This window comes from Callorhinchus milii, unplaced genomic scaffold (genome assembly GCF_018977255.1).
Source record: "Callorhinchus milii isolate IMCB2004 unplaced genomic scaffold, IMCB_Cmil_1.0 Scaffold5, whole genome shotgun sequence".
Lineage (NCBI taxonomy): Eukaryota > Metazoa > Chordata > Chondrichthyes > Chimaeriformes > Callorhinchidae > Callorhinchus > Callorhinchus milii.
The window spans coordinates 63,794,975-63,818,988 of NW_024704746.1; the positions used below are offsets into that span (position 1 = coordinate 63,794,975).

Below are 24,014 nucleotides of genomic sequence, written 5' to 3' on the forward strand. Positions count from 1 at the left end.
AACAGTCTCAGGATTAATTTTCATTCCATTCTATTCTGGGGAATCAGTGACCTGCAATATAAACATTAAACGTTGGTTCCGATCCAACCACAACATTTCTTTGGCAAACTGTATGCTTGCCAGATAAAACTGCTTCATAAATATAATAAACAGGACCATCCATTTGAAGAGGTTGCCCTTAATTTGAGTTTCATAATAATCACAAACATTAAAGAGAGAGATATGCATACACTTATTTTATGGTGCATCTCAGTTTTGCCTTCTTCCTGTGTTTGATGCTATTAAAGGGGACAGGTAAATGCAGAAAGCTTATTTAGTGGCAAATTCACTCACCCATGACATGATGCGTTACCTCAGTACACAACAATCTTAAGAAACACACCCATTATCTCTCAGAAAACACAGTTAATTTTTTGTCCATTAACCCCATTAACATCAACAAATGAAGCAGATAAAAGTGTAATAATCCTTGCATTTGATATACTGCCTTTCACATCAGGAGATCTTTCAAAGTGTTCAAAGTGTACTTTAAAGTGTAATAACTGTATTTTTATAGGCAAACCTAGATGAATGTCAGATGAATATCCGAGGTCTAAAACGTTGATTCAGAATTATGATTGTGCAAACATTTTGGAAAATTCTCAAATTTATCATCTTAAACATCTCAATCAAATTACCTCTCAACCTTCTAAACTTGAAGGAATACAGACCAATACCTCATCCGGGTGCTGTCCAGGGAAATTGGGGATGGATGGTCACCCTATCTTAAGACTGATAATTTCAGGCCTCAGGAAAGGGCAGGAGAGATATTGGTGGTGATGGTCATATAAAACATGGAATGCTATGTATGTCCACCTGATGAAGCCACTCCTGGAACCAACTCCGCTCAATAGGTGAGCTAGATAAGTAAAGTTAGCAGAACAAGTTGATTCCCATGTCTATCTGTTTCTGCTACCTCTTTCTCTGCCCCAGGCCACTCAGGAATACCGAGAGCCAAAGCACCAAAGGTGGGTATGAGTTTGGGAGAGTCTCAAGGATGGACAATGAACCACTTATCTCAGCTGTTCCTGGGCAGCGACCTTCTGATATTGGCTCTGCCTAAAGTTGACTTCAAAGTGGACCTTTGCAATCTCCTGCAACTTTACCGACTCCGCTCGGTATTATTATAAATAAATAATAATAAATCGGTCACTTCAATCCATGACTGTTTGTGGGTCATTCCTGTGTTGCATTTGGCTGCCATGTTTCCCCCACAAAATATACAGTCAATTCACTTTACAGTATATTCTGTGAAGCACTTTGAGACGTCTCGAAGACGTGATAAGGCGCTATATCAAATGCAAAATTATTATTATTATTGTTATTATTATCGATCCCTTCCCTCAGCCAACTCCAGCCTGCTTCACATCCCCCTGCTCTATCTGCCTCCCATCTCTCCATCCTGGAGACCCTCTGATTCCTCCCCCACACACTTTCAAACCTGCCTTAAGACTTACATCACAAGGAGTAAGCTTAAGTAATCAGCCAGTCTGGGGAGGGAGGAATTTCCCTGAACCTATCAACAGTCTCAGGATTAATTTTCATTCCATTCTATTCTGGGGAATCAGTGACCTGCAATATAAACATTAAACGTTGGTTCCGATCCAACCACAACATTTCTTTGGCAAACTGTATGCTTGCCAGATAAAACTGCTTCATAAATATAATAAACAGGACCATCCATTTGAAGAGGTTGCCCTTAATTTGAGTTTCATAATAATCACAAACATTAAAGAGAGAGATATGCATACACTTATTTTATGGTGCATCTCAGTTTTGCCTTTTTCCTGTGTTTGATGCTATTAAAAGGGACAGGTAAATGCAGAAAGCTTATTTAGTGGCAAATTCACTCACCCATGACATGATGCGTTACCTTAGTACACAACAATCTTAAGAAACACACCCATTATCTCTCAGAAAACGCAGTTAATTTTTTGTCCATTAACCCCATTAACATCAACAAATGAAGCAGATAAAAGTGTAATAATCCTTGCATTTGATATACTGCCTTTCACATCAGGAGATCTTTCAAAGTGTTCAAAGTGTACTTTAAAGTGTAATAACTGTATTTTTATAGGCAAACCTAGATGAATGTCAGATGAATATCCGAGGTCTAAAACGTTGATTCAGAATTATGATTGTGCAAACATTTTGGAAAATTCTCAAATTTATCATCTTAAACATCTCAATCAAATTACCTCTCAACCTTCTAAACTTGAAGGAATACAGACCAATACCTCATCCGGGTGCTGTCCAGGGAAATTGGGGATGGATGGTCACCCTATCTTAAGACTGATAATTTCAGGCCTCAGGAAAGGGCAGGAGAGATATTGGTGGTGATGGTCATATAAAACATGGAATGCTATGTATGTCCACCTGATGAAGCCACTCCTGGAACCAACTCCGTAAATTTAATGCCACCATTTGAAGGTTGAGGGGCAACCTGATTATGGACACAAAGATCTTAAAGGGACTAGATAATGTGCACCATGATAAGCTGGTTATCTTGTACTGAACAGTAGAACCAAACAACACCATTGAGGCTTGAAATTGAAGGTGAGGGAAATTCAGAACAAATCTGGGGAAACACTACTTCAGTGATCGGGTAGCAAAAGTATGGAACAGGCTCCCTTGGGAGACGGCGGAAGCAGAAAGTGTTGATTCTTTCAAGAACAAATTAGATAGATTTCTGTTAGGAAATAACATCTTGGGATACAGTATATAGTTTGGGACACAACATGTCGTGCGACTGCCAGGATTGTGGAAGGCGAACTGGATGGACCTTGGTGTTCTTTCGCCGAGCAATTCCTTATGCTCTTATTCAGAGATCTCTTCATATGGAACGCGTGAATCTGCAATATATCAAGCTGAGAAACTGAAAATGAAACAAACTCAACTTGTAAACGATGTGCGTTCTCAGTTTTCTTCCGCTCTGTGCACAAATGGTCAAACAAACAGGTGACATTATTAGAGAACTATGGAACTCTATCTCAGCCCTTCATGGGAGGATGGGGAGAAAACTCTGGGAGAGATAAAGAGACACACATCGATTGATAGCTAGGAACATACAGAGAAGTGAACAGGAAGCTGGATGGGTGAATGACTAGAGAAAATGGGCAATTAGGAGATATACAGATGGAAGAGTCAAGGTCCCAAAACAAGGGTCACCAACATATTGGAAAGATCAGGCGAGAAAAAGAAGTTAAGAAAAGCAGGAATGGCTAGATGATCTAAAGGCTGTGTTTAAAACTCCTGTAGGTACATAACTGATGGAGCCATAACATGGCAACTTCTCTACAAGTGTATGGTGCAATAACCTGTCAAATAGTAATAATAATAATCCTTGCATTTGATGTAGTGCCTTATCATGTCGCTGAGACATCTATGATAAGGCATTTATAATATCAAAATATACTGTAAAGTGGATTGACTGTGTACGTTGTGGGCGAAACATGGAGGTCAATTGCACACAGCAGTGTCTCCCACAAACAGTCGGGGATTGAGTGACTACATTTTTTTTCAGGGAGGGATTATTACGCCCGGAAAGTCGATTGGCAGATCACTTTCCAGAGGTAATAATCCCTTCCAAAAAAAATGTGGTCACTCAATCCACGACTGTTTGTGAGACACTGCTGTGTGCAATTGGCTGCCACGTTTCGCCCACAAAATATATAGTCAATTCACTTTACAGTATATTTTGTGAAACATCTTGAAAACGTGATAAGGCGCTTTATCAAATGCAAAGATAATTATTATTCTTACATATTGTAGAGTGGATTGCTTGTGCATTTTGTGAATGAAACCTAGTAATGATTGCTATTAAAAGAAGCAAAGAAAACAGGTCTAATAAACGGCAGCAGAAATAAAGGAAGCCTTTGCCTTATAAAATATGGAGCAGACTTTCCATGCTGTTTGTGAATCATCTACACGATGTACATTGGATCCTGTAACTGAAGACATGTTCCTTTGATACCTTTTGTTTTCAATGTACCCGTTTGCTGAGAATGTCTCTTTTCTTAACAGACGTGAAGTGGGTCAAATTTCATTGCAAAACTATCCCATCCACCGGTGGGACTAAACTTACCCATGTCCACCTCTGTGGGACTCCAGCATTCTATTCAATGATTTCTCATACGATCAACAGAGGCACAAGAGGATAGAAAGGTTCAAATGTACATACATACACACACACACACAAACACTAACACACACACACACTCACACAAGCAATGGGTAAGGGCAGAATGAGAAGCTAAGATGAAACAGAAGGGTGGGGGAAGGATAAACAGAATAGAAAAAGAAGTAGGGTGGGAACAAAGAAGTACATGCATACATACGTACATACACACACGTTCACGCACACATACAGGGAAAGAGAAAGATGGAACGACAGGCCTGAAAGACAAGGTGAAGAAGGGAATGAAAAGCAATACATTGAAATTGCAGAATCAAAAGTAGGCGGCTGTAAAAGTCAAAGGTATCAGTGAGAGAGATGGAGAGAAACAGCCCGAATGAGAGAGAGAAAGAGAGTGAGAGAGAGAGAGAGAGAGAGAGAGGAAGGAAAAGAGAGAGGGGGAAGGAAAGAAGCAGAGCAAAAAGAAAGAAAAAAAGAGAAACAGAAGATGCAAGACGGAGAGAGAAAGACAGAGAGAAAAAGCTAGAGCAACAGAGGGAGCAAGCGCAATTGGCTGCCACATTTCGATCACAAGATACATAGTCAATCTATTTTACACCCTACTTTGAGATGTCTCAATGACATGATAAGGTGCTCTATCAAATGCAAGGATCATTGTTATATATATATATATAGATATATAAAGATGGAGTGAGAAAGACAGAGCGATAGGGAGTAGAATTAGGGGTGAGATGACAGTGAAGAAAACAGAATGAACCAGAGAACTGAAGAGATCATCTGCCGTAGACAGTGGCATTCTGACCTTCGCATTAATGTTCTGAGCATCTTTATGCCTGTTCCCTATGGCATTGATCAGCAGGCTCAAATAACCAATTCCCTTCTTCTTTTCAACATCATTGATACACACAACCCTCAGTATTCCTGCTGAACAGGAGGAGCTTGACACTTTAACTTCTATTTTATTAACTGTTCTCCCCACTCCCCACCTCAAAAAACGAACAAACAGTGCACAGTTTGTTCTAACAATGAATAAAAAAAAATACTCCACAGATATAGGATACATCATCTCTGCTCTGTGTTCCTCAACACACTCTCAAAGAAAAACGTAGAGCTGGTAGTAAATGCCCCCAAAGACGTTCCAAGCCAGGAATTCTTTTGTAATCTTTGCATTTGGTATAGCGGCTTATTTGGTCAGAAGGACTCAAGGCGCCTCAGAGGATTTACTGTAAAATGGAGTGACCGTGCATCTGTAAGGAAAGGTGGCAGCGCAATTGCTCACATCAACTACCACAAACAAAACAGCCATGAAACACGTTAGGAATTTTATTTTTATTTAGAGAGTTCGTTGGCCAGGACACCGGGAAACTCTTTTCTTTTCGAAGTGGGACTTGAACCCATAACCTTCTGAGTTAGAGGCTGACAAACAACTCACACATTTTTCCGCTTCTCCTCCTTGGATCTTGGCCCTAATCACCAGGGCAACCAAATTGACAGAATGCCCCCCGCTCCCCCACCACCTCGAAACAACAGCAACAACAACAATTTGCAGTTACGTAGGAAAGTGTTTCAAAATACTTTATAGGGACAGAAAGAGAGCCTGAGCGGAGTGAGAAACTGAAGGTAACCACGAGGAAACGGCAGAAGAATGCGAAGGCTACGAAAGGGAAATGTGTTACAAATACAGTAGAAAATTACATTTGTATAGCGCCTCCAGGATGAGGATTTTGAACTCTGTCCTCTGTGTGATGGGAAGCCAGTGGAGCCGGGCGAGGGTGGTGGGGTCACGGGGCCTGGTGCAGGAGAGGACACGAGCTACAGAGTTCTAGATGATCTGCATTTTGTGGAGGGAAGAATCGGGAAGGCCAACGAACAGGGAGTTGGCGTAGTCGAGCCTCGATGTGATGAATGCGTGGATGTGGGTTTCTGCGGCCTAAAGGGTGAGGCAGTGTCGGAGCCGGGCGATGTTGCGGAGATGGGGGAAGGCAGAGCGGATCATGGCACGGATGTGGGGTAGGAAAGACAGTTGAGAGTCAAACAAGACCCCAGGGTTCTGGACTGGCTCAGTGAGGGTGGAGTGAGCAGCCATGGATGGCGATGCTGACAATGTCTAAAGTGTGGAGGCACTGACGGGAGCCCATCAGGAGAGCCTCGGTCTTGTTGACGTTCAACTGTAGAAAGTTGGCTCTCATCCAGAACTTGAAGTCTGGCAAACAATTTTGCAGCTAAATTCATAGCGCTCCACTGCACACTCATAATAATAATAATCCTTGCATTTGATATAGAGCTTTATCATGTCGTCGAGACGTCTAAAAGCCCCCTTTCCCTTATAAACCTCACTTGTAGAAAGGAATTTGCCATTTAAGTTTCAGACCAATTTCAATTGAAGGCCGCAGTTAGCATTGGAAAAAGAATGGAAGAATGGGGGGCATGGTGGGGGGAGTGTTGGGGGGGGGATGGTGGGCAGTCATTACAATTGACCTCAGCTGGGGTTTCATTTCCTCATCACTATTCAATGCTGGAAGGTGCACAAATGTATGTGGACTGGGTTGCAATGCTCCTACCTTCAAGGCTGAATGCTCCTGTCGTGTATTGGTTAGAGCACTCGCCTCGCAAGCGAGAGGACCTGAGTTTGATTCCTGGGCAGGACAAAATCTTAGATAAGTTTCCTTACTCCACGCGCCTCTGTTTATCTACCGGTAAGTAGGAACCCAGTTGTTAGTCGATTGGCGGATCGTTTTCCGGGGGTATTAATCCCTTCCAAAACAATCATAATTTGGTCACTGAATCTACAGCTGTTTGTGGGACCCGCTGTGTGCAATTGGCTGACACGTTTCACCCATAAAATATACAGCCAATTCACTTCACGGTGTATTCTGTGAAGTGCTAATGAGACGTCTCAATGACGTGATAAGGCGCTGTATCAAACGCAAGGATTATTATATTATAAGGAACCTGGTGATGCTTCCTCTTAAAGTGCCCACTCCAAGAGTAGTCACTAGGGGGTGAGAGACAGGAGCTTCGGTCACCATTTTCAGGAGGAACAACAAAAAAGGAACAATAGTGAATTGGCATTATACAACACCTTTCACATCGGAAAATGTCCCCAATTTTGAAGCCAGCAGCCGTCAAACTGGCTCAGATTTTCTCAAAGCCGCAAGAAGACTTTTAAAGAAAAAGGGAGCATTTTTTCCATACAACGGGTAACGGAAATCTGGAACTCTCTCCCTCAAAAGGCTGTGGATGCTGGATCCATTCAAATTTGCAAGACTGAGGTGGATAGGTTTTTGTTAGGTCAGGGTATCGAGGGATATGGGGCAATGGTGGGTAATTGGAGTTGAGGTACAGATCAGCCACAATCTAATAGATTAGCGCAACAGGCTCGAGGGGCTGAATGTCCTACTCCTATTTCTGTATTCCTATAAGACCCTTTTAGACAGCGATCAAAATCACTTTAAGAATTCAGCTATTCCAAAATCTGGACCCCGCCCTCACAATTCCAAATCGCATCATCATCTTATTTCAACGAAAGCCTCAAAAATGCAATCAATATTATTGACCAAATCTCTTCTTAATGTTGCTGGGGCAGCCATCTTCAAGTCATTGGAGGCAGATTGTCAGCAAATTCAGGAGGGAATTGGATAGCTATTTGAAGAGAGATCGATTAAGGTGTGTGAGAGATGGGATAGTGTTATTTTCTTTTATCTAGATAGGGTGCAATGCTCCTTTCCTGTCCAGCAAAACCCTATGCTTTGAAATCTCTAAGCATCTGAGACTATTTTAGCATGCAACTTCTTTATATATCATTAAACTAATTAAACTAATCAAGACTAAATGTCTGTGTGTCTGTTCGCCAGGAACACAATAACCGATTGACGTAGAGCATGATTTATACCTCACCGGAAAGGTCTTGCAAGGGGGAGTGTCATGGGCTTATTTGGGGGGGGGGGGGGATCTTCTATCATTGATGAACTATATTAAAAATGCTTTAATTAAGTCCGCAAAAAGGTATGGATGGCATTCTGCAACAAAGTAGTGACAGAGGAAATCACACACCCTTTTAGAGAGATACATCTATACTAATAAAGATGAAATGTCTGTCTGCCAATAACCGATTGACATAGAGAGATGATTTACACCTCATCGGAAAGGTCTTGACAGGGGAAGTGTCATGGGCATATTCTATTTTGGGGGGGATCTCCTATCGCGACCTAAACAAGCTCATCACACATGTATGGACTCCAACAAGGAGTCCTCCCAACAGGAGTTCTCCCACTGAGGCCTCCCACTAAGTCTTCCCAACTGGAGTCCTCCCACAGGAGTCCTCCCAAAAGGATATGTGTGCAAATATGTGAACAAGGGGTGCCAATGAGTTCAATAGCACATTTTCCTGATCTTAAGGTATAAAGATGCCTCAGAAGCAAAGATGAAGTCATTCAAGGACAAATAAAAATGCCAGACGAAAGAGAGAAAGCCAATTAAATGAAACTGGTTGCAAGCGTAGCTGCAATGGGTACAAATTGTGTTTTATAAATTGAGAAGCCAGATGAAAGGTCAAGGCTTACAGTGCAGGCCTTCATTATAATAATAATCTACGTCTTCTTTGATGTTGGCCTGGCTCAGGTGGTGGCACTCTCGCCTCTGAGTAGCACCACATGTCAGGACATGGAACCCATATCGTCTAAGTTGATGCTCCAATGCAGCGCTGGGAGTGTGTTGCACTGTTGTTAGGTGCCGTCCTTCGTCTGAGGCCCCGTCTGCCTATCCGGGTGACTGGCCAAAAAATCCCCCCCAAAAACTGGGCCCTCAATCCATGGCAGTTTGTGAGATATTGCAGTGTCCAAATTGGCTGCTGCATTCACCCACAAAAAACACACAATTTGCAGATAATTTGCGACTGGGTGTCAAGGCTTCAGCGTGAGCTCCTGCTGATCTGCACTAACACTCGGGTGAATATCCCCAAAGTGCAGTTGCTATTAAAATATTAATAATAATACTAATAATCCTTACATTTGATATAGCGCATTATCACGCCGTTGAGACGTCTCAAAGCGCTTCACAGAATATACTGTCAAGTGAATTGACTGTATTTTGTGGGTGAAAATATTTATCAATTTATCTTACAATTCATGTTCATTCATCTTATATCAGATATCCGACAGTGAGAGAGAGAGAGCTGGCACTTGCCACACACACAGACACACCGTTCTCGGCAGCCGTTTTATTTTTTTTTGGGTGCGGTGGGAGTGCGGAATGCGACACGAAACATTGGAATAAATGTTTAACAGCGGCGAGATGGAGTTTACTGCACCGGACAACAAACCGCGCGGCCTCACGGGGTTTTACTTCGTGGCGGGGGTGGAAATCGGATCCGACAACGGGGCGTGAAGGGGTTAATCCTGCAGATCATGCACTCAGCCTCCTCCGAGCCGCATTGCGATGAGCGGCCGGTTTGCAGGTGTTTTTGCTGCAGTGTGGGGGATGAGGTCATAGGCATCTGTTACTAATGGAACCGTCTCGCTCATAGGGCCCAGCGACACACAGCGGGAGATGAGGTTGCTTTTGTTTTTAAAGGGGAAAAGCACCGTTTACGCGCAAGAAAAAGTTTGGCCGCAGTTTCACTTTCGGAAATATTAACAGCCCATTACGACGTTAAGACGTCTCAAAGTGCTCCGCAGAATATACTGCGAAGTGAACTGATTGTATATTTTAATCATCATTTTTTTTGAAGGGATTATTACCCTCGCAAAAGCCAATTAACTAACGACCGGGTTCCTACTTACTGCTTGGTAAACAGAGGCGTGTGGAGTAAGGAAAGTTGCCTAAGGTTTCGCTCTGCCTGGGAATCGAACTCAAAATCTAACTGAATTGTGAGTTCGCACTAAGCGACTCACGTTGAGAAAAATACCAGTTCAGAGTTGATGGGCAAATGGTCTGTTGAGCAATTTAGTTGCTCAGCACTGCTAAGGTCTTCAAAGGCTCGAAATTCTTCCTAGTCTTAACTCAGGCTGCCGAGACCCTCATACACGCATTCATAACATTCAGGCTCGACTATTCCCTGCTTGTCGGCCTCCCCAAGTTCTCCCTCCACAGGCTACAGATCATCCAGAATTCTGCAGCCCGTGTCCTCTCCCGCACCAGGCTCTGTGATCCTATCACCCCCACCCTCGCCAGATTCCACTGGTTTCCCATCACACAGAGGATACAGTTCAAGATCCTGGTCCTCACCTTCAAAACCCTCCACGGTCTTGCTCCCCCCCTACTTCTGCGACCTTCTAACCCCCTACCAACTTGCCCTATCCCTCCGCTCAGTGGGCTCCGGCCTGCTTCACACCCTCCGCCCAGCCCACCCCGCCATTGGCAGGCAGGCCTTCTGCCACTTTGCCCCGACCCTCTGGAACTCCATCCCACAGTCCCTCCACCTCGCCACCTCCTTTGCCTCCTTCAAGACCTGTCTGAAGACCCCCCTCTTCTACTCTGCCTTCGGTCACCTTCTTTCCCCCCTGTCCTCCACCCTCCCCCACCCCGACCCCCAGCTCGGCTCCGAAACACTGACTGTCCAGCTCTTTGGGACGTCCTCCTGACGTGAAAGGCGCTTATACAAATGTAATTTTGTTGTTGTCATCTTATCGTAACATTTTGTCTTAAGATTTACAATTCTGCAGATTTGGTGGAAAATTCCTCAATTCGGAAGCGCTTTACCGCCAGTTATTAACGTGAACTCGTTTCCGATGGGCGATCCCAAATCTTACAACAAAATGGTCTTTAAAAGGCGACATAAATCCAGGTGGAAAATTGGGGCTTAGAAGTATTAGGGCTTGGGTACCATCTGCTGGGTGACCACTAGCATTGCACTAGCAAATGATGCTGATAGACGCAATAAAATCCTCTCTCTTTCCTCTTCACTGCTGTTCAGTACCTGGTAGCTGTTATGACGCATACGGTTTTTGCTCCAGTACGAAGCCAGGGTTAGGGCATTTACCCAACGGCACCAGTCATTTAGCAACAAAACACTGTCGATTGGCTTAGACTCCAGCAGTCACCCCAACACACACACACACACACACACACACACACACACTCTGGGGTCCCCAAGCCTTCGTTCTCGCCAACTGCGTCTAATACTTTCTGGAATTAAGTGAGCAGGATGTCTCCCTCCAACAACCTATCTCTGAGATTTTCATGTGTGGGCGGGACGCACAGGATTCTCAGCTTGGTTTGGAGACTCTTAAAAGCCTGGCGATGGGTTTCCGCACGTATCCATTTGACACCCGGCTGACCAAAGAAAAAAATTGATCGGGTGGCGGTTGTGTGCTAGAACCGTGGCCTTTGAGGCCTGGGATCAAAACCAACAACAGTGTGCACTTCTAAAGCACCATTCACATGGAATGAATGTCTCGAAACTCTTATCCGACTCACGCTGAAGAAATGGTCGTGGACACAAGGGTCTAAAGTGAGACAAGGGTCTGATCAAGTATTGCCCATGGAATGACAGCATTAAATGGCTAATTGTTTGGCAATAATAATAATAATAATCCTTGCATTTGATATAGCGCTTTTCACGTCAGGAGGATGTCCCAAAGCGCTTCACAGAACACACTGTAAAGTGAATTGACTGTATATTTGTGGGCGAACGCGGCAGCCAATTGCGCACAGCAATGTCCCACAAACAGTCGTAGATTGAAAATGACCAATTTATTATTGTTTTTGGTTTTGGAGGGATTATTATTAGGCTCTGTGTGGAGTAAGGAAACTTGCCCAAGTTTTCGCCCTCTGCCTGGAATTGAACTCAGGTCTCTCGCTTGCAAAGCGAGTGCTCTAACCACTGAGCTACAGGACTCCACATAATAACAATACTACTAATAATTACAAATAATCAGCTGCGGCCGAAGGCGACTTAAAATCGTTCGTTTAAAAAAATAAAATAAAATTCTTGCGCCAAGCTTAAGATTTGAACGAAATGGACTTAAGTCTCAACCCAAGTGGAATTTCAGCGATAGGATAGGAAAATGTGGGGCTTTTCCCTGTTTCCTCCTCCCCCCCCCCCCCACCCCCGTGCTCTGAGATGGGTGGGGATTGGTTGGAGGGTGTGTGTGGGGTGGGGGGGGCAGGGTAAGGGTGATTGAGAAAGAGAGAAAGGAGGAGGCAAAAAAGTTTTCATGTCTTTGGATGGTGGTGGGGGTGGGCATTTGAGCACCATTTACCCAGTCACCTACCCATGGGGGGCGCAGGGGTGGGTGGGATTCTGACCCAAAGCCACTCAGGTATGAATGCCTGTGAGCAATAGAAGATATAAATCGGTGCTATAGGCACTTTTGTTAAGTTAGGGCAGAATAAAGACTTTGCTCTGTCTCTGTGTTACAACTCTTCCCGCCACAAGCTGCAGATTATCCAGAGCTCTGCAGCCCGTGTCCGCTCCCGCACCAGGCTCTGCGACCCTATCACCCACATCCTCGCCCAGCTTCACTGGCTTCCCATTACACAGAGTATCCTCAAAATCCTCATCCTCGCTTTCAAAGACCTCCATGGCTTTGCTGCTCTCTATCTCCGTAACCTGCTGATTCCATATCAGCCTGTCCGTTCCCTCTGCTCCACGACCCCCGCCCGGCCCGACCCACATTTAGTTTCTCCACCCCCACCCTTTGGAACTCCATCCCACAGTCCCTTCGCTTCACTCCCTCCATTGCCCCATCAAGGTCTCCAGGAAGAAACATAAGTGACGTTCGAACACACAAAGTGTTCCATCTCACCCAACCTCAAACCTTCCAATGATGTATCACCTTCCCCTCTCAGGAGTAACGTGCCTGGGAGAGGATTGCACGGAAGAAAGAAAGGGAACTCAGAATTGCTACGGGCGTCCAACTTTAGTGATAACAGCCAAAGCCACCAGATGGTGGTGTAACACCACATTTTCTCCACTTTTCCTGCCAGTCAAGGGCCAATTTATCACTGACTGAGCACCGAAGAGGAAGTCTCGCATTCAGGAACCAATTCAGAATCGTCCTTTTTACTTTCAGCTTTCACGCTCTCTCTATTGCGATTCTTTTCTTTATTGACATCATGGCAATGACTTCACGAAACCTTCCTCTCCTGCTCCCGAGCTCGGAAATAATAAATAATCATCCTGGTGTTCGGTACAGCAACTATCGGGCCGGGAGGACGTTCCCAAAGCGCTTCACGGGATTTACGGTAAAGTGAAGTGACTGTGCGTTTTGAGGGCAAACAGCAGTTTCAAACTTTGGCTGAGTACACACCTCATTCGCAGTAATCCCAACCTGGGCATCAGTAGATGCACACATTCTCCAGGGAGAGAATGCACATTCCATTCCAGACACAGGGACATTGCCACGTGTAGGCGGCGTACATATGTGGAACTTTGCCTGGTTCGGATAATTACAAGCATAACGATGGGTTTCTACCTGCAGGTATCAGACACCAGGCTGGTGCTTATTTAGCTAACACCAGTGTATGGTAGAATCCTGTAGCGAATTGGTTGGAGCGCTCACCTCACAAGCGAGAGGACCCAGGTTCTTTTCCCGGACAGGACGAAACCTTAGGCAAGTTTCCTAACTCTACACGCCTATGCTTACCTTGCAGTAAGTAGGAACTCGGTTGTTAGTCAACTGTCGGATTGCTCTCCAGGGGTAATCATCCCTCCAAAATAAATAAATGTGCTCACTCAATCCACCACTGTTTGTGGGGACACTGCTGTGCATAATTGACTGCCACGTTTCGCCCACAAAACACACAAGTCAATTCACTTTATAATATAATCTGTGAAGCGCTTTGAGACCTCTCATTGTCGTGATAAGGTGCTGTATCAAATGCAAGGATTATGATTATTCCCCAAGCACAGATACAGACACACACACACACACACATTAGAATAAATTGTAAGCCCCATCCACACTGACATCCCAAGAATCAAATGGAGTCCAATGCTTTTATACACATTTATTTTTATTATAAAGGCATTAGTTTGCTTACACAGGCTGGTTCAATGCTGGATGCTGTTTCGATTTGAGAAAAGACATCTCGATTCACCCACAAAACACACAGTCAATCCACTTTACAGTAAATTGTGAGTAAACGCTTTGAGACATCTCGACGACATGATAAGGCGCTGTATCAAATGCAAGGATTATTATTGCCACGCTTTGCCGAGCACACCCATTACATGCTCACAATGCCAAATAATATAGTCTTTTAGACTTTAAAGATCAGCGAGACTGCCTCCAAGCTCAGGACACACTGGGCACCAAATACAATCACTAATAAAATGTTAGGCCATTTCTCATTCTGCACAAAAGCTTTGTGTATGTAATACACCCTGAAACAGAAGGGTACTGTATACAGCATGGTGCAGATTCTGTAATGATCTTGTTCACAAGCTTAAGAAACGAGGTGATCTATGCACATTAGTTACAAAAGTTCATTTTTTTAAAAAAAAACATTTGATCACTCAACCCACGACTGTTTGTGGGACGCTGCTGTGCGCAATTGGCTGCCACGTTTCGCCCACAAAATACACAGTCAATTTACTTTACGGTATATTCTGTGAAGCGCTTCGAGACGTCTCAACGACATGATAAGGCGATATATCAAATGTAACGATTAGATTGTCCCACATCAGGATTTTGAACTTATTCCCTAGGCTGATATTCCAGGGTAGTACTGGGGGAGAGTTGCAATTTAGGAGGCGTCATCTATCGGATGAAAAAATCAAACAGATGTTTAGTCAGGTGAATATTAAAGATCGTATTACTCTGTGCGCAAAAGGAGATGGGAGTTTCTCCTGGTGTCCTGGCCAATAATCCTCCAGATCATTTGATTTATACACATCGTGGTTATTGAATGTGACATTGCTGTGTGCAAAGTGGCTGCATGTTCATATACAAACACAGTCACTACACTTCGAAGCATTTAACGCTTCAACCTCATGAGCGCCACATCAAATATAAGGATCAATATAAGTGGGGGTCTTTTTTTTAAAAAAAAAGCTTTAAATGGACAAACTCTGTAACACTCTCCGGATCAGAGGTGAGACATTTTATGACGACAACAGAAGTGCCAACATATACTTCCACTCACGGACATGATCTGGAGTGAGGCGGGGCGAGGGCGGGGAAAGAAAGATAATAATAGGAAATACAAGTTAATGGAAAAAGTTAACCGTGTTGGGGGAAAAAAATATTTTCTTTCTTTTTGGAGGGATTATTCCCCCAGAAAGCGACTACCAACCGGGTTCCAACTTACTGCTAGGTAAACGGAGTAAGGAAACTTGCCTAAGGTTTCGCCCGATTGGGAATCAAACGTAGGTCCTCTCGCTTGAAAACGTCAAGGGTACCCATTCCTGATCACTGACCGTTGCTCGAGGGAGCACTCGTGCCTGACTGTGAATATTTTGCTCACCGTTGAGACTCACGTACGGATCACTGTGGGGTTTTTTTTTTTTTTTTTTGGCAGAGCATCAACAGTAACCATCCCGTCAGTCAAAGAAACAGAGGTCCGTCAGGGAGACGCAGAAGGAAGAATTGTGAGAAAAGGCCCGTTTGTTTTCAGGCAGGTTCTGAGCCAAGACGATTCCCAAAAAAGTGTACACGTACTTGGATGATGTGATCGAGTGGGTTTCGTATGACATCCAACACCAGGAGTGTAAACAGCAACACCAGTCAATGCAGCCACTCTTTACCTCTATTTCCCCCCCCGTTCCCCCCACCACCACCACCTCGATACTTCCCCCATTGCGCCAACAGGTGTGTATTTCTGTTGCAAGTTTCAGCTGCTATTGATAAATTCACGCAAGATCCATACACGATCTCTATCATTGCCGAACACGGTGGTAGCTATTTGCCTACTCTCCACCCGTGAACGCTTCCACTTCGTTTTGACGTGCTGACGAGTTTTACAAAAATTCAAAAGCAAACACTGCGGAAACCCATCGCTGTGCTTAAATAAATGTATCCAAACTAGATTGTGCGAGCAGCGGAAGATGATTAGCAGTTTCTTTTCACCCTCCCTCCCAACGAAAACCTTACCAAAGAAACCCACCAGCTCCCATGTTTAGTGCGTTCCTTGCGAGGCACGTGTCTAGAAACCTCTCCCTTTACCACTGGCGGTATCTCTCAATAACTTTGGGTTATTTTGTTCTACGTTTCAGAAGCTACTGCTGGGAGCAAACGTTTGAGCAAGACATCCTCTGATCAAAATCCGCCTACAATTTATTATAGACTCCATAACCGTTTCACCTTTATATGTATATTATTTTAAAAAAAAGTAATTTCTTCCCCTTCTCCCACATGAGTCTCTGCATGCAAGGTACCAGAGGACAAGGAAACCCACCCAGCCTGTGATCACTTTCGTCCGGTTACTAGAAAATACTTGCTGCCTGAGGTGGAAGGTTATAAACTTATAACTCATTCTTTGAACTCATCCCAGGCTGACACTCCAGCGCAGTGCTGGGTGTGTGCTACACTGCAGTAGACGCCGTCCGTCAGGTGAGACGTTTTAAAAGCGAGGTCCCATCTGCCTGTTCGGGTGGATGTTAAAACGATCCCGTGGCAGAATTGAGAAGAGAAAGGAGTTTATCCTGGTGTCCTGGCCAATAATCCCCCAGATACAATCGGTCAATCATTTCAAAGCTGCGAAGTATTATTAGATGTCCTCCTGATGTGAAAGGTGCTACATCGAAACCAAGGATTATTATATTTATTATTAATAATAATAGGAGAAAGTCTGTACTGGTTACCACATCTAGACAACCGCACAAAATAGTTGGTTGGTTCAATAGCAAAATTATGGATGCTAGAAATACAAAATGAAGCACAGAGACACTGGCAAGTTACAAGTTATTGAGCATCAGAAAGAGGCCTTGGGTGTGACCCATCGGTATAATCTAAAGCAGAAACCAGTACTTCAATCTTTAATTGATAAGGTATATACAGTAAATGTTTAGTTTCCGTAGCTATAAATATAACAAATATACAGGATGTAAACTGTGAATCATGATTACTGTACACAGGGATTTCTTTCAGTTTTGTTGAATGTGATGGGGAAGAGCAAGGCAGAAACACGAAACACTAGACACCGTCATCAATGGATCTTAAAATCAGAAGGCATATCAAAGTGGCTTTTGTAAATAGGTTGCAGTTCATACCGCCTCTGAGAAGCAGACGGGATATAATGAAAAAAATAATCTTCCAACAGTCTCCAATTCGGAAGTGTGCAAAAAGGAACCTGATTCACACTTATACTGAGACACACACACACACACACTGAATTCAACAAAAGGCCGTTTAGCAAAAGCAGCAAAAACAAGTAACCTCACTCCAATTTGAATCTTGTCGAACTTTTCTCTTTGAGTTGGATTGAAGCTGATTTAGCAATCCTGCCTCATCCTCACATAATCAGATTTCTGGCTTGGAAGCCAAGACAAATTTGCTCAAAATGGCTCTTCCGCATTTGTTATTTAAACAAAAAGCTGTGGCGCTGAACCAGGAAATGGTGTGAAGTTCCTCCAATCACCTCCCCCACAATCCATCCTCCACGACTGTGAACATCTAAAGCAGATGCATATGCGAATTGTCCATATTCTTATGTCCCAGACATGGCATTAGTCCCAAAGCTCCCCACAGACAAACCATCTTATTGATGGTACAAGAAAATCCATCAATCACCTCTCTACTGCAGGATTAGGTACTCATCCTAAACCAGCACCGACTCTCCCCCACTATCCATTTTCAGATTGAACAATTATACCTTATTTAAGGATGAAATATCTCCCATCTTTTCCACCCACTAACCTCATTAATTCAGACTGCTCTCAACTAACACTCAGCTCTGGAAATTTCAGCCCATTTGGAGTTTTCATAGAGACTGAGCTCAGCTGGCGTGCAGTTATTTTTAATCAGGGACATCCTAAACATGTCTGACCAATTAAGATTATCTTCCTCTCTCTCGCTCTCTATTGGTTATAGCACCATTTTATTGCAGAGTCTCTCTCTCCTCCGATTAATAATAATAATCCACCTTATCATGTCATTGTGACTTCTCAAAGCGCTTCACAGAATATATTGTAAAGTGGATTGACTGTGTATTTTGTAGGCAAAAACACGGCAGCCAATTGCTGCCAATTAAGCCCATCATCAGAAAACTATCCCTCCTGGGTGATTTCCACACTGGCTTCGTTGTAGCCAAGTGAAATTATTTTGTTTTGCCCCAACAATGTAGTCAATTCACCTTACAGTATATTCTGCCACTTGATAAGGCACTATATCAAATGCAAGGATTATATTGTAAATGCATCATCAAATTGGTCTTGTGCCACCCTTACTGCAGTGACTATGTGGAATGACTGCTCTGGGAGACAGACATTGGGAGGTGAATAGAGCAACTTCACATCATTTCCTGGTTCAGTGCCATAGTGATTTCCAACAGGATTCTTCAATGAGGCTCTAAGTGGGGACGTTTCCCCCATAACTGACCCAGAGGAACTCTCCTCCAAAAGTAGACCATGTCAGAGCAGAGTTCCTATGGACATGCACAAGAGTGTTGGGCTTTGCACAATGGACTCAAATGATCTCTTCCAGTTCTGCACATTCCTAGATTTTCCCGAAGCTGAACTGAAAACACCCAACTTATTTGACATAGCTTTTATTGGGAACATTTTATTTATTTTTTTTCTGGGCTGAATCGAAACTGAGGAACACATTCAAGTTTCCATTCAGTCCTTGTTGCCCGCAGTGCATAACGGTGAACGATTTACCAGTGTACATTGGCTCGTGTCAGGTTAACTTAAAATGTTAAATCGTTCGGAGAGAACGGAATCCAGAGAAACGGCTCACTTTTGTTCAGCTAAAGAAAATGGGAGTTGTCCTTTTCAAAATCAGTTTTTTTTACACCCAAACTGAAATTATCCCTTCACTTCAAATATTTTGCAAAAAACACAGGATGATGATGATGGACGCTGGGAGCAAGCAGCACACCAAGGTTTGTGGATGCTGTCGTTCCTTTAGAGTCAGGCATTTTGAACGGAGGGGGGGGGGGGGGGGGGGGGGCGGGAGGGTAGGAAACAAAGCTATTTGTGACAAGGTCCGTTCATTTGTCAACATCGAAGGTTTGCAGCTCAAGGCTGTGGCAGATGTTGTTGCGATGGGTCATTTGCGCAAGCGAGGAAAAGTCTCAAACAGTCTGCCGAGATTGCCAGTTTATACTCTCGATTTGCCCGACTTCTGAGAAAACAATGAGCTTCTTTTGGTGAAACCCAAGCACTCGATGCCCAGGGTGGAGTGGCTTCCGGGAAACTTGCTTTTTAAACACACGCCTGAAATACTGATCGCAGTGATTGGCAAAAGCACCAATTATCCAAGTTCAACATAACTCACACATGGATACAGAACACAAACCAAATGCATTTCAGAACTAAAATGTCCTCTTTAGTAACAGTTATACCCTGGGCTTATCACGTGTGATGGGTTCACAGATCAGGTCCCACCTCAGGCTTCTAAGTAAGTGTCACTGTTAGCGACATCTGATGCAAAGTACATGTACAAAACCGGCATCGATTAACTGAGTGGATGCATTCAGTCTATTCAGTCATGTATGTACACAGCGACTTTTTTTGTTGTTGAAAATACTGGGGTGCATCGAACAACAATAATTTAGTCGAACATTAACATTCAATCCGAATACTGCAAGATTTTCACATCAACTTTATATATTTTTTAAAAAAATGTTTAAACACCATTTATACAGGCACTTTCAATACCTGTGCACGACACCACATGAGTTATGACATCACGGTATTCTTAATTGACATCACGTTGCCCTTATTGGCACTCAACCTTCACAGCTCATTTGGATTTGCATTGACCTGTTCCCCAAACTTTCCCCCACTTCCTGCAGATATGAACTTGGGACTGCTATACCATAGACTGCCTCCAATACCTCACCCCAAATGGTCATAGTTGACGCGTGAGCCTCATCCATGAGAGTTGGAAGGCTATTAAGATTGGGGGGGGGGGGCAGTCACCAAAACCCAATCTGTCCTCACATTAAATCCAGCGATTTTTTTTTCGGGGGGGGAAAGGGGGAAAAAAACCCACTGTACATTAGGATTGCAATCCTGTGTGATTTTCACCCTCTCCCTAGCCTTGTTGCGTTGAAGCCAACACTAACAGCCTCACTGCTCTCTCAATCGAGCTAGAGACCTTTGGGATCCTTGGCTTGTGTCTACACTGGCTAGTGCGTTCACCAACCCAAAGTCTTTTCACAATGAAAAAAAATGACATCAATCCCAATTTGTAGGTATAGATGTGTTTCATGCAGATGTATAGTTGTTAGCCAACTTGGGGCTATTGTTCTGCGTCCACTCAAGGTATCCTAAGAAAAGGTGAGCTCACCTCTATTCAGTAGAGAACTACCAACTGCAGCAAGTCTATGGGAAAGTCTAGCTTTCTGAAAAATGCATCCATAACTACCCACAATCCGACACTTTCTCCCTCCCCTCTCATCAGCAATCTCCTGGGGAGAAAAAAATAGTGATGTAACATTAGAAGATTGTAACATTAGAACATTTGTTCTCTACAGTTTGCAGCATAAATGCAGATTGTTGCTTGCAATGCTGATTACTTGCACAACCGCTCCACTGAACGGAGTGGCTCATGTCTAAGACGAGATATACAGTACACAATGAGTCCTGGCAATCACAATGTCAGTTCGAGGTGCAACGACGCCAAGAATCAGGCATGCATTTTAGTTTAGGCAGCACGAGCACAACTAAAGGTACTGAAAACAAAACTCACAAAGCCCAGCTCCACCTTCACACGTGTAAAAGATCCTCCGTTAGCTCCGGTCACTGACAAGAAAAATATTCCAATTGCCAAGACTCCCACGTAATAATCCCTGAACATTCAACCTCTAGAGCACTGAGAGCCGCTGACACAGTTCTGTACTTACATTTCATCTGAATAACCACTGAACCATGGTATTGCCAATTCTTAAGACAATCTAAAGGAAGTATTTATTGACGGCTCTCACAAAATTAGATTATTACATTAAAATTTATATTTTCTTCCATCACTATCTGCATCCAAACTCAGTCCAAGTTTAAAGCCTCCCCATCTCAGGATCCAAGGGCCCCATGTGTAATGAGTGTGAGCTGTCCGCTCAAACATTCTCCCAACGAATGTGCGATCGCACTATAAAACTGTCCTCGTTTTGGCATTGATTGCTATCTCACCGGAGGCTGATGTGCAGAACATTACGGTGCTTCAGTAGGGGTTCAGCCTGTTGGGGGAGAGTAAAGGAAGCCTTGTCCTGCACCTATCTGTGCTACACCTGACCCAAGAGTGCTTGATGCTGATCTTGAATCTCTGAAAAGCAAAAGTGTTCCATTTTCTCAGCACTAACATATCGCTCGCCAGAAGGAAACAAAAATTCCCCTCAGATCACTTCCCCAGCCCTCAAAAAGTTTTGCATCTTCCGAGTTCTTAAGCATGTGTGTATGGGGTGAGAATGTCGCGCTTAGAGCACTCCCATGCACCTTCTGTTGGTTCGGAATAGCACCAATGGAAGCCTGGTAATATGTGTTCTGTCCTTTGACCAGGGCTTATGTACAGTCCTACCCCAGGGTAACAAGGACATGCAGAGGAGATTATACTGACTTGACTGTTGCTTGTATTTTGGTATTCGATGGCAATTCCTAAAGAGAGGTTTTTTTTTTTTGAAATGCGGAAGGTAAAAAAAAATGCAATGGAAGAGGGGGGGTGGGGTAAAAAAAAAAAAGCAGGAATCATCGTAAAAGTTTCTAGAGAAAATAAAGCAATCGGATAGTGACTGTGGCAATCTTATGGCCTGCGGAGACATTCAAAACAGTCTTTGACCCTGACAGCTACAGTACAGCATCAATTACGATTAAATGGTCATCATTTTGTTGGGAGAAGGAAGAATCCAATTTTGCTCTTTTTATAACTGCGTTTATCACAATCAAAGCCACAGAATCCAATCCCACCACAGAAAAAAAAGAGATTCCAATCAATTCCAATCGACTATTGTAACAATGAAAATATACATTTTTATTTTGAAATCACCAGCGAGCATACTAGCTACCCTAAATAAGTCAAACAGGTATAAGTCAGCACATAGTAATAGGCTATTTAAAAAAAAGGTAAGTCTATATAGCAAGATAGGGTGCCTGCAGTATTCCCCCAATAATACAACGTGCTAATTAGAATAATCAAGATCACCACTACCTAGTAATTACTTAACACTATCCTTCAGTTTTAAGCCACAAACACTAGGATTTTTAATATCTGAGTAAGAACCAAAGTCCTAAACAGGTTGTATTCTTCCATACCATGCCACAATAAAAAGGGGATGTAGAACCTGTACGTCCATTTTTATTCACGAGGAGAAAAAACAAAACAAAAAAAAAACATGCAGAGCAAATAATGTGTATAGTTTTCTTCTGCCTAATAACCTTTCGTTGTGCTTCGATTTTACTCAAACTTTTACTGGTTTCCTCTCAACAATAAACTTTTTTTTTTGCCAGTTGAAATCACTGCTCTGCAAAATGGTGCGTTCTTTTTCCTCTCCCTCCGTCTTTTTCCGTTTGGGTTCAACATGTAAGAGTTAGGTAGGTATACCAAGGTTATGTGATAACATGCATTTTGAGCCACACAGCTACAGTGGAATGTGGGATAAGATGCACCTCAGGTTGAGAAATGACCAAGAAATCTAGGGTGATAAAATACCAATGCTATCCATAAAAACCTGGTTTTAGTAATAAAAAAAACTTGCTTTTTTTAAATATGAATATTATAGTCTGCTTTCAATGGTTAGGAAATAATATAGTCTCTCTGAAAGAGGGTGATAAGCTACTATAATTCCATATCCTGAGCCTCATCCTCGGAGAAATCAGACATGGAGCTTTCTGATGAACTTTCACCGGCACCCTCCTCTTGTTCCTTTAGTGCCTCCTCTGTTGCGTATTTCTGGATGTATTCTATGAAGGAGGAAAGGAAAAAAAAAATAGCGGTAAGAATGGAGCAGAGACACCAAGTGAATGCAGAAAGTTCAGGAGTTGGGGAGGGCAGCAGTTTTTAGGAAGGAACATAGGAACAGGAGTAGGCCATTCAGCCCCTCAAACCTGTTTCACCATTCTATTAGACTGTGACTGATCTGTACCTCAACTCCAATACAAAACTCTGCCGCCCGCATTCTTACCCGCACCAAACTCCGCTCCCCGATTACCCCAGTCCTTGCCAGACTGCACTGGCTGTCTGTCCCAGAGAGGATCGACTTCAAGATCCTCACCCTTGTCTTCAAATCCCTCCACTCCTCTGCACCCCCCTACCTCTCTGACCTCCTCTCTCCTCTCTCCTCACAATAGTGCCCGTTGCCTTCGTTCCTCCGGGTCTGACCTCCTCCTCTTCCCCGGAGTCCTCCGCTCCACCCTCAGCAGCCGTGCTTTCAGCCACTATTCCCCGTAGCTCTGGAACTCTCTTCCTCACTCCCTTCGCCTCGCCCCCTCTCTTCCTATTTTCAGGTCTCGGCTGAAGACCTTTCTTTTCGACCGTGCCTTTGGTCACCTTCCTCCCCCTCCCCCGGCTCAGCCCCAGGATCCATCACTGTGAAGCGCTCTGTGATGCCGCCCAGCGTGGAGGACGCTATATAAATCCAAGTTGTTGCTGTTGTTACCCGCCTTTGCCTCATATCCCTTGATGCCCTGACCTAACAATATCTATCCACTTCAGTCTTGAAAATTTTAATGGATCCAGTATCTAGTGTTTTGGGGGAGAGGGTTCCAGATTTCCACTATCTTTTGTCTGTAAAAATTCCTGAT

The 24,014-nt window shown here is 43.6% G+C and overlaps 1 protein-coding gene across 1 annotated transcript in view; it reads right to left on the bottom strand.

Annotated features, from left to right (window-relative positions):
- Positions 1 to 19,858: 19,858 nt before the first annotated feature.
- Positions 19,859 to 24,014, bottom strand: part of ube2h (ubiquitin-conjugating enzyme E2H (UBC8 homolog, yeast)) — a 72,684-nt gene continuing 68,528 nt past the window's right edge. The window contains exon 7 of the mRNA XM_007890851.2: positions 19,859 to 23,174. Within this exon, the coding sequence (XP_007889042.1) occupies positions 23,050 to 23,174 (125 nt within the window). The 3' untranslated portion in view covers positions 19,859 to 23,049. The remainder of the gene's footprint in view (positions 23,175 to 24,014) is intronic.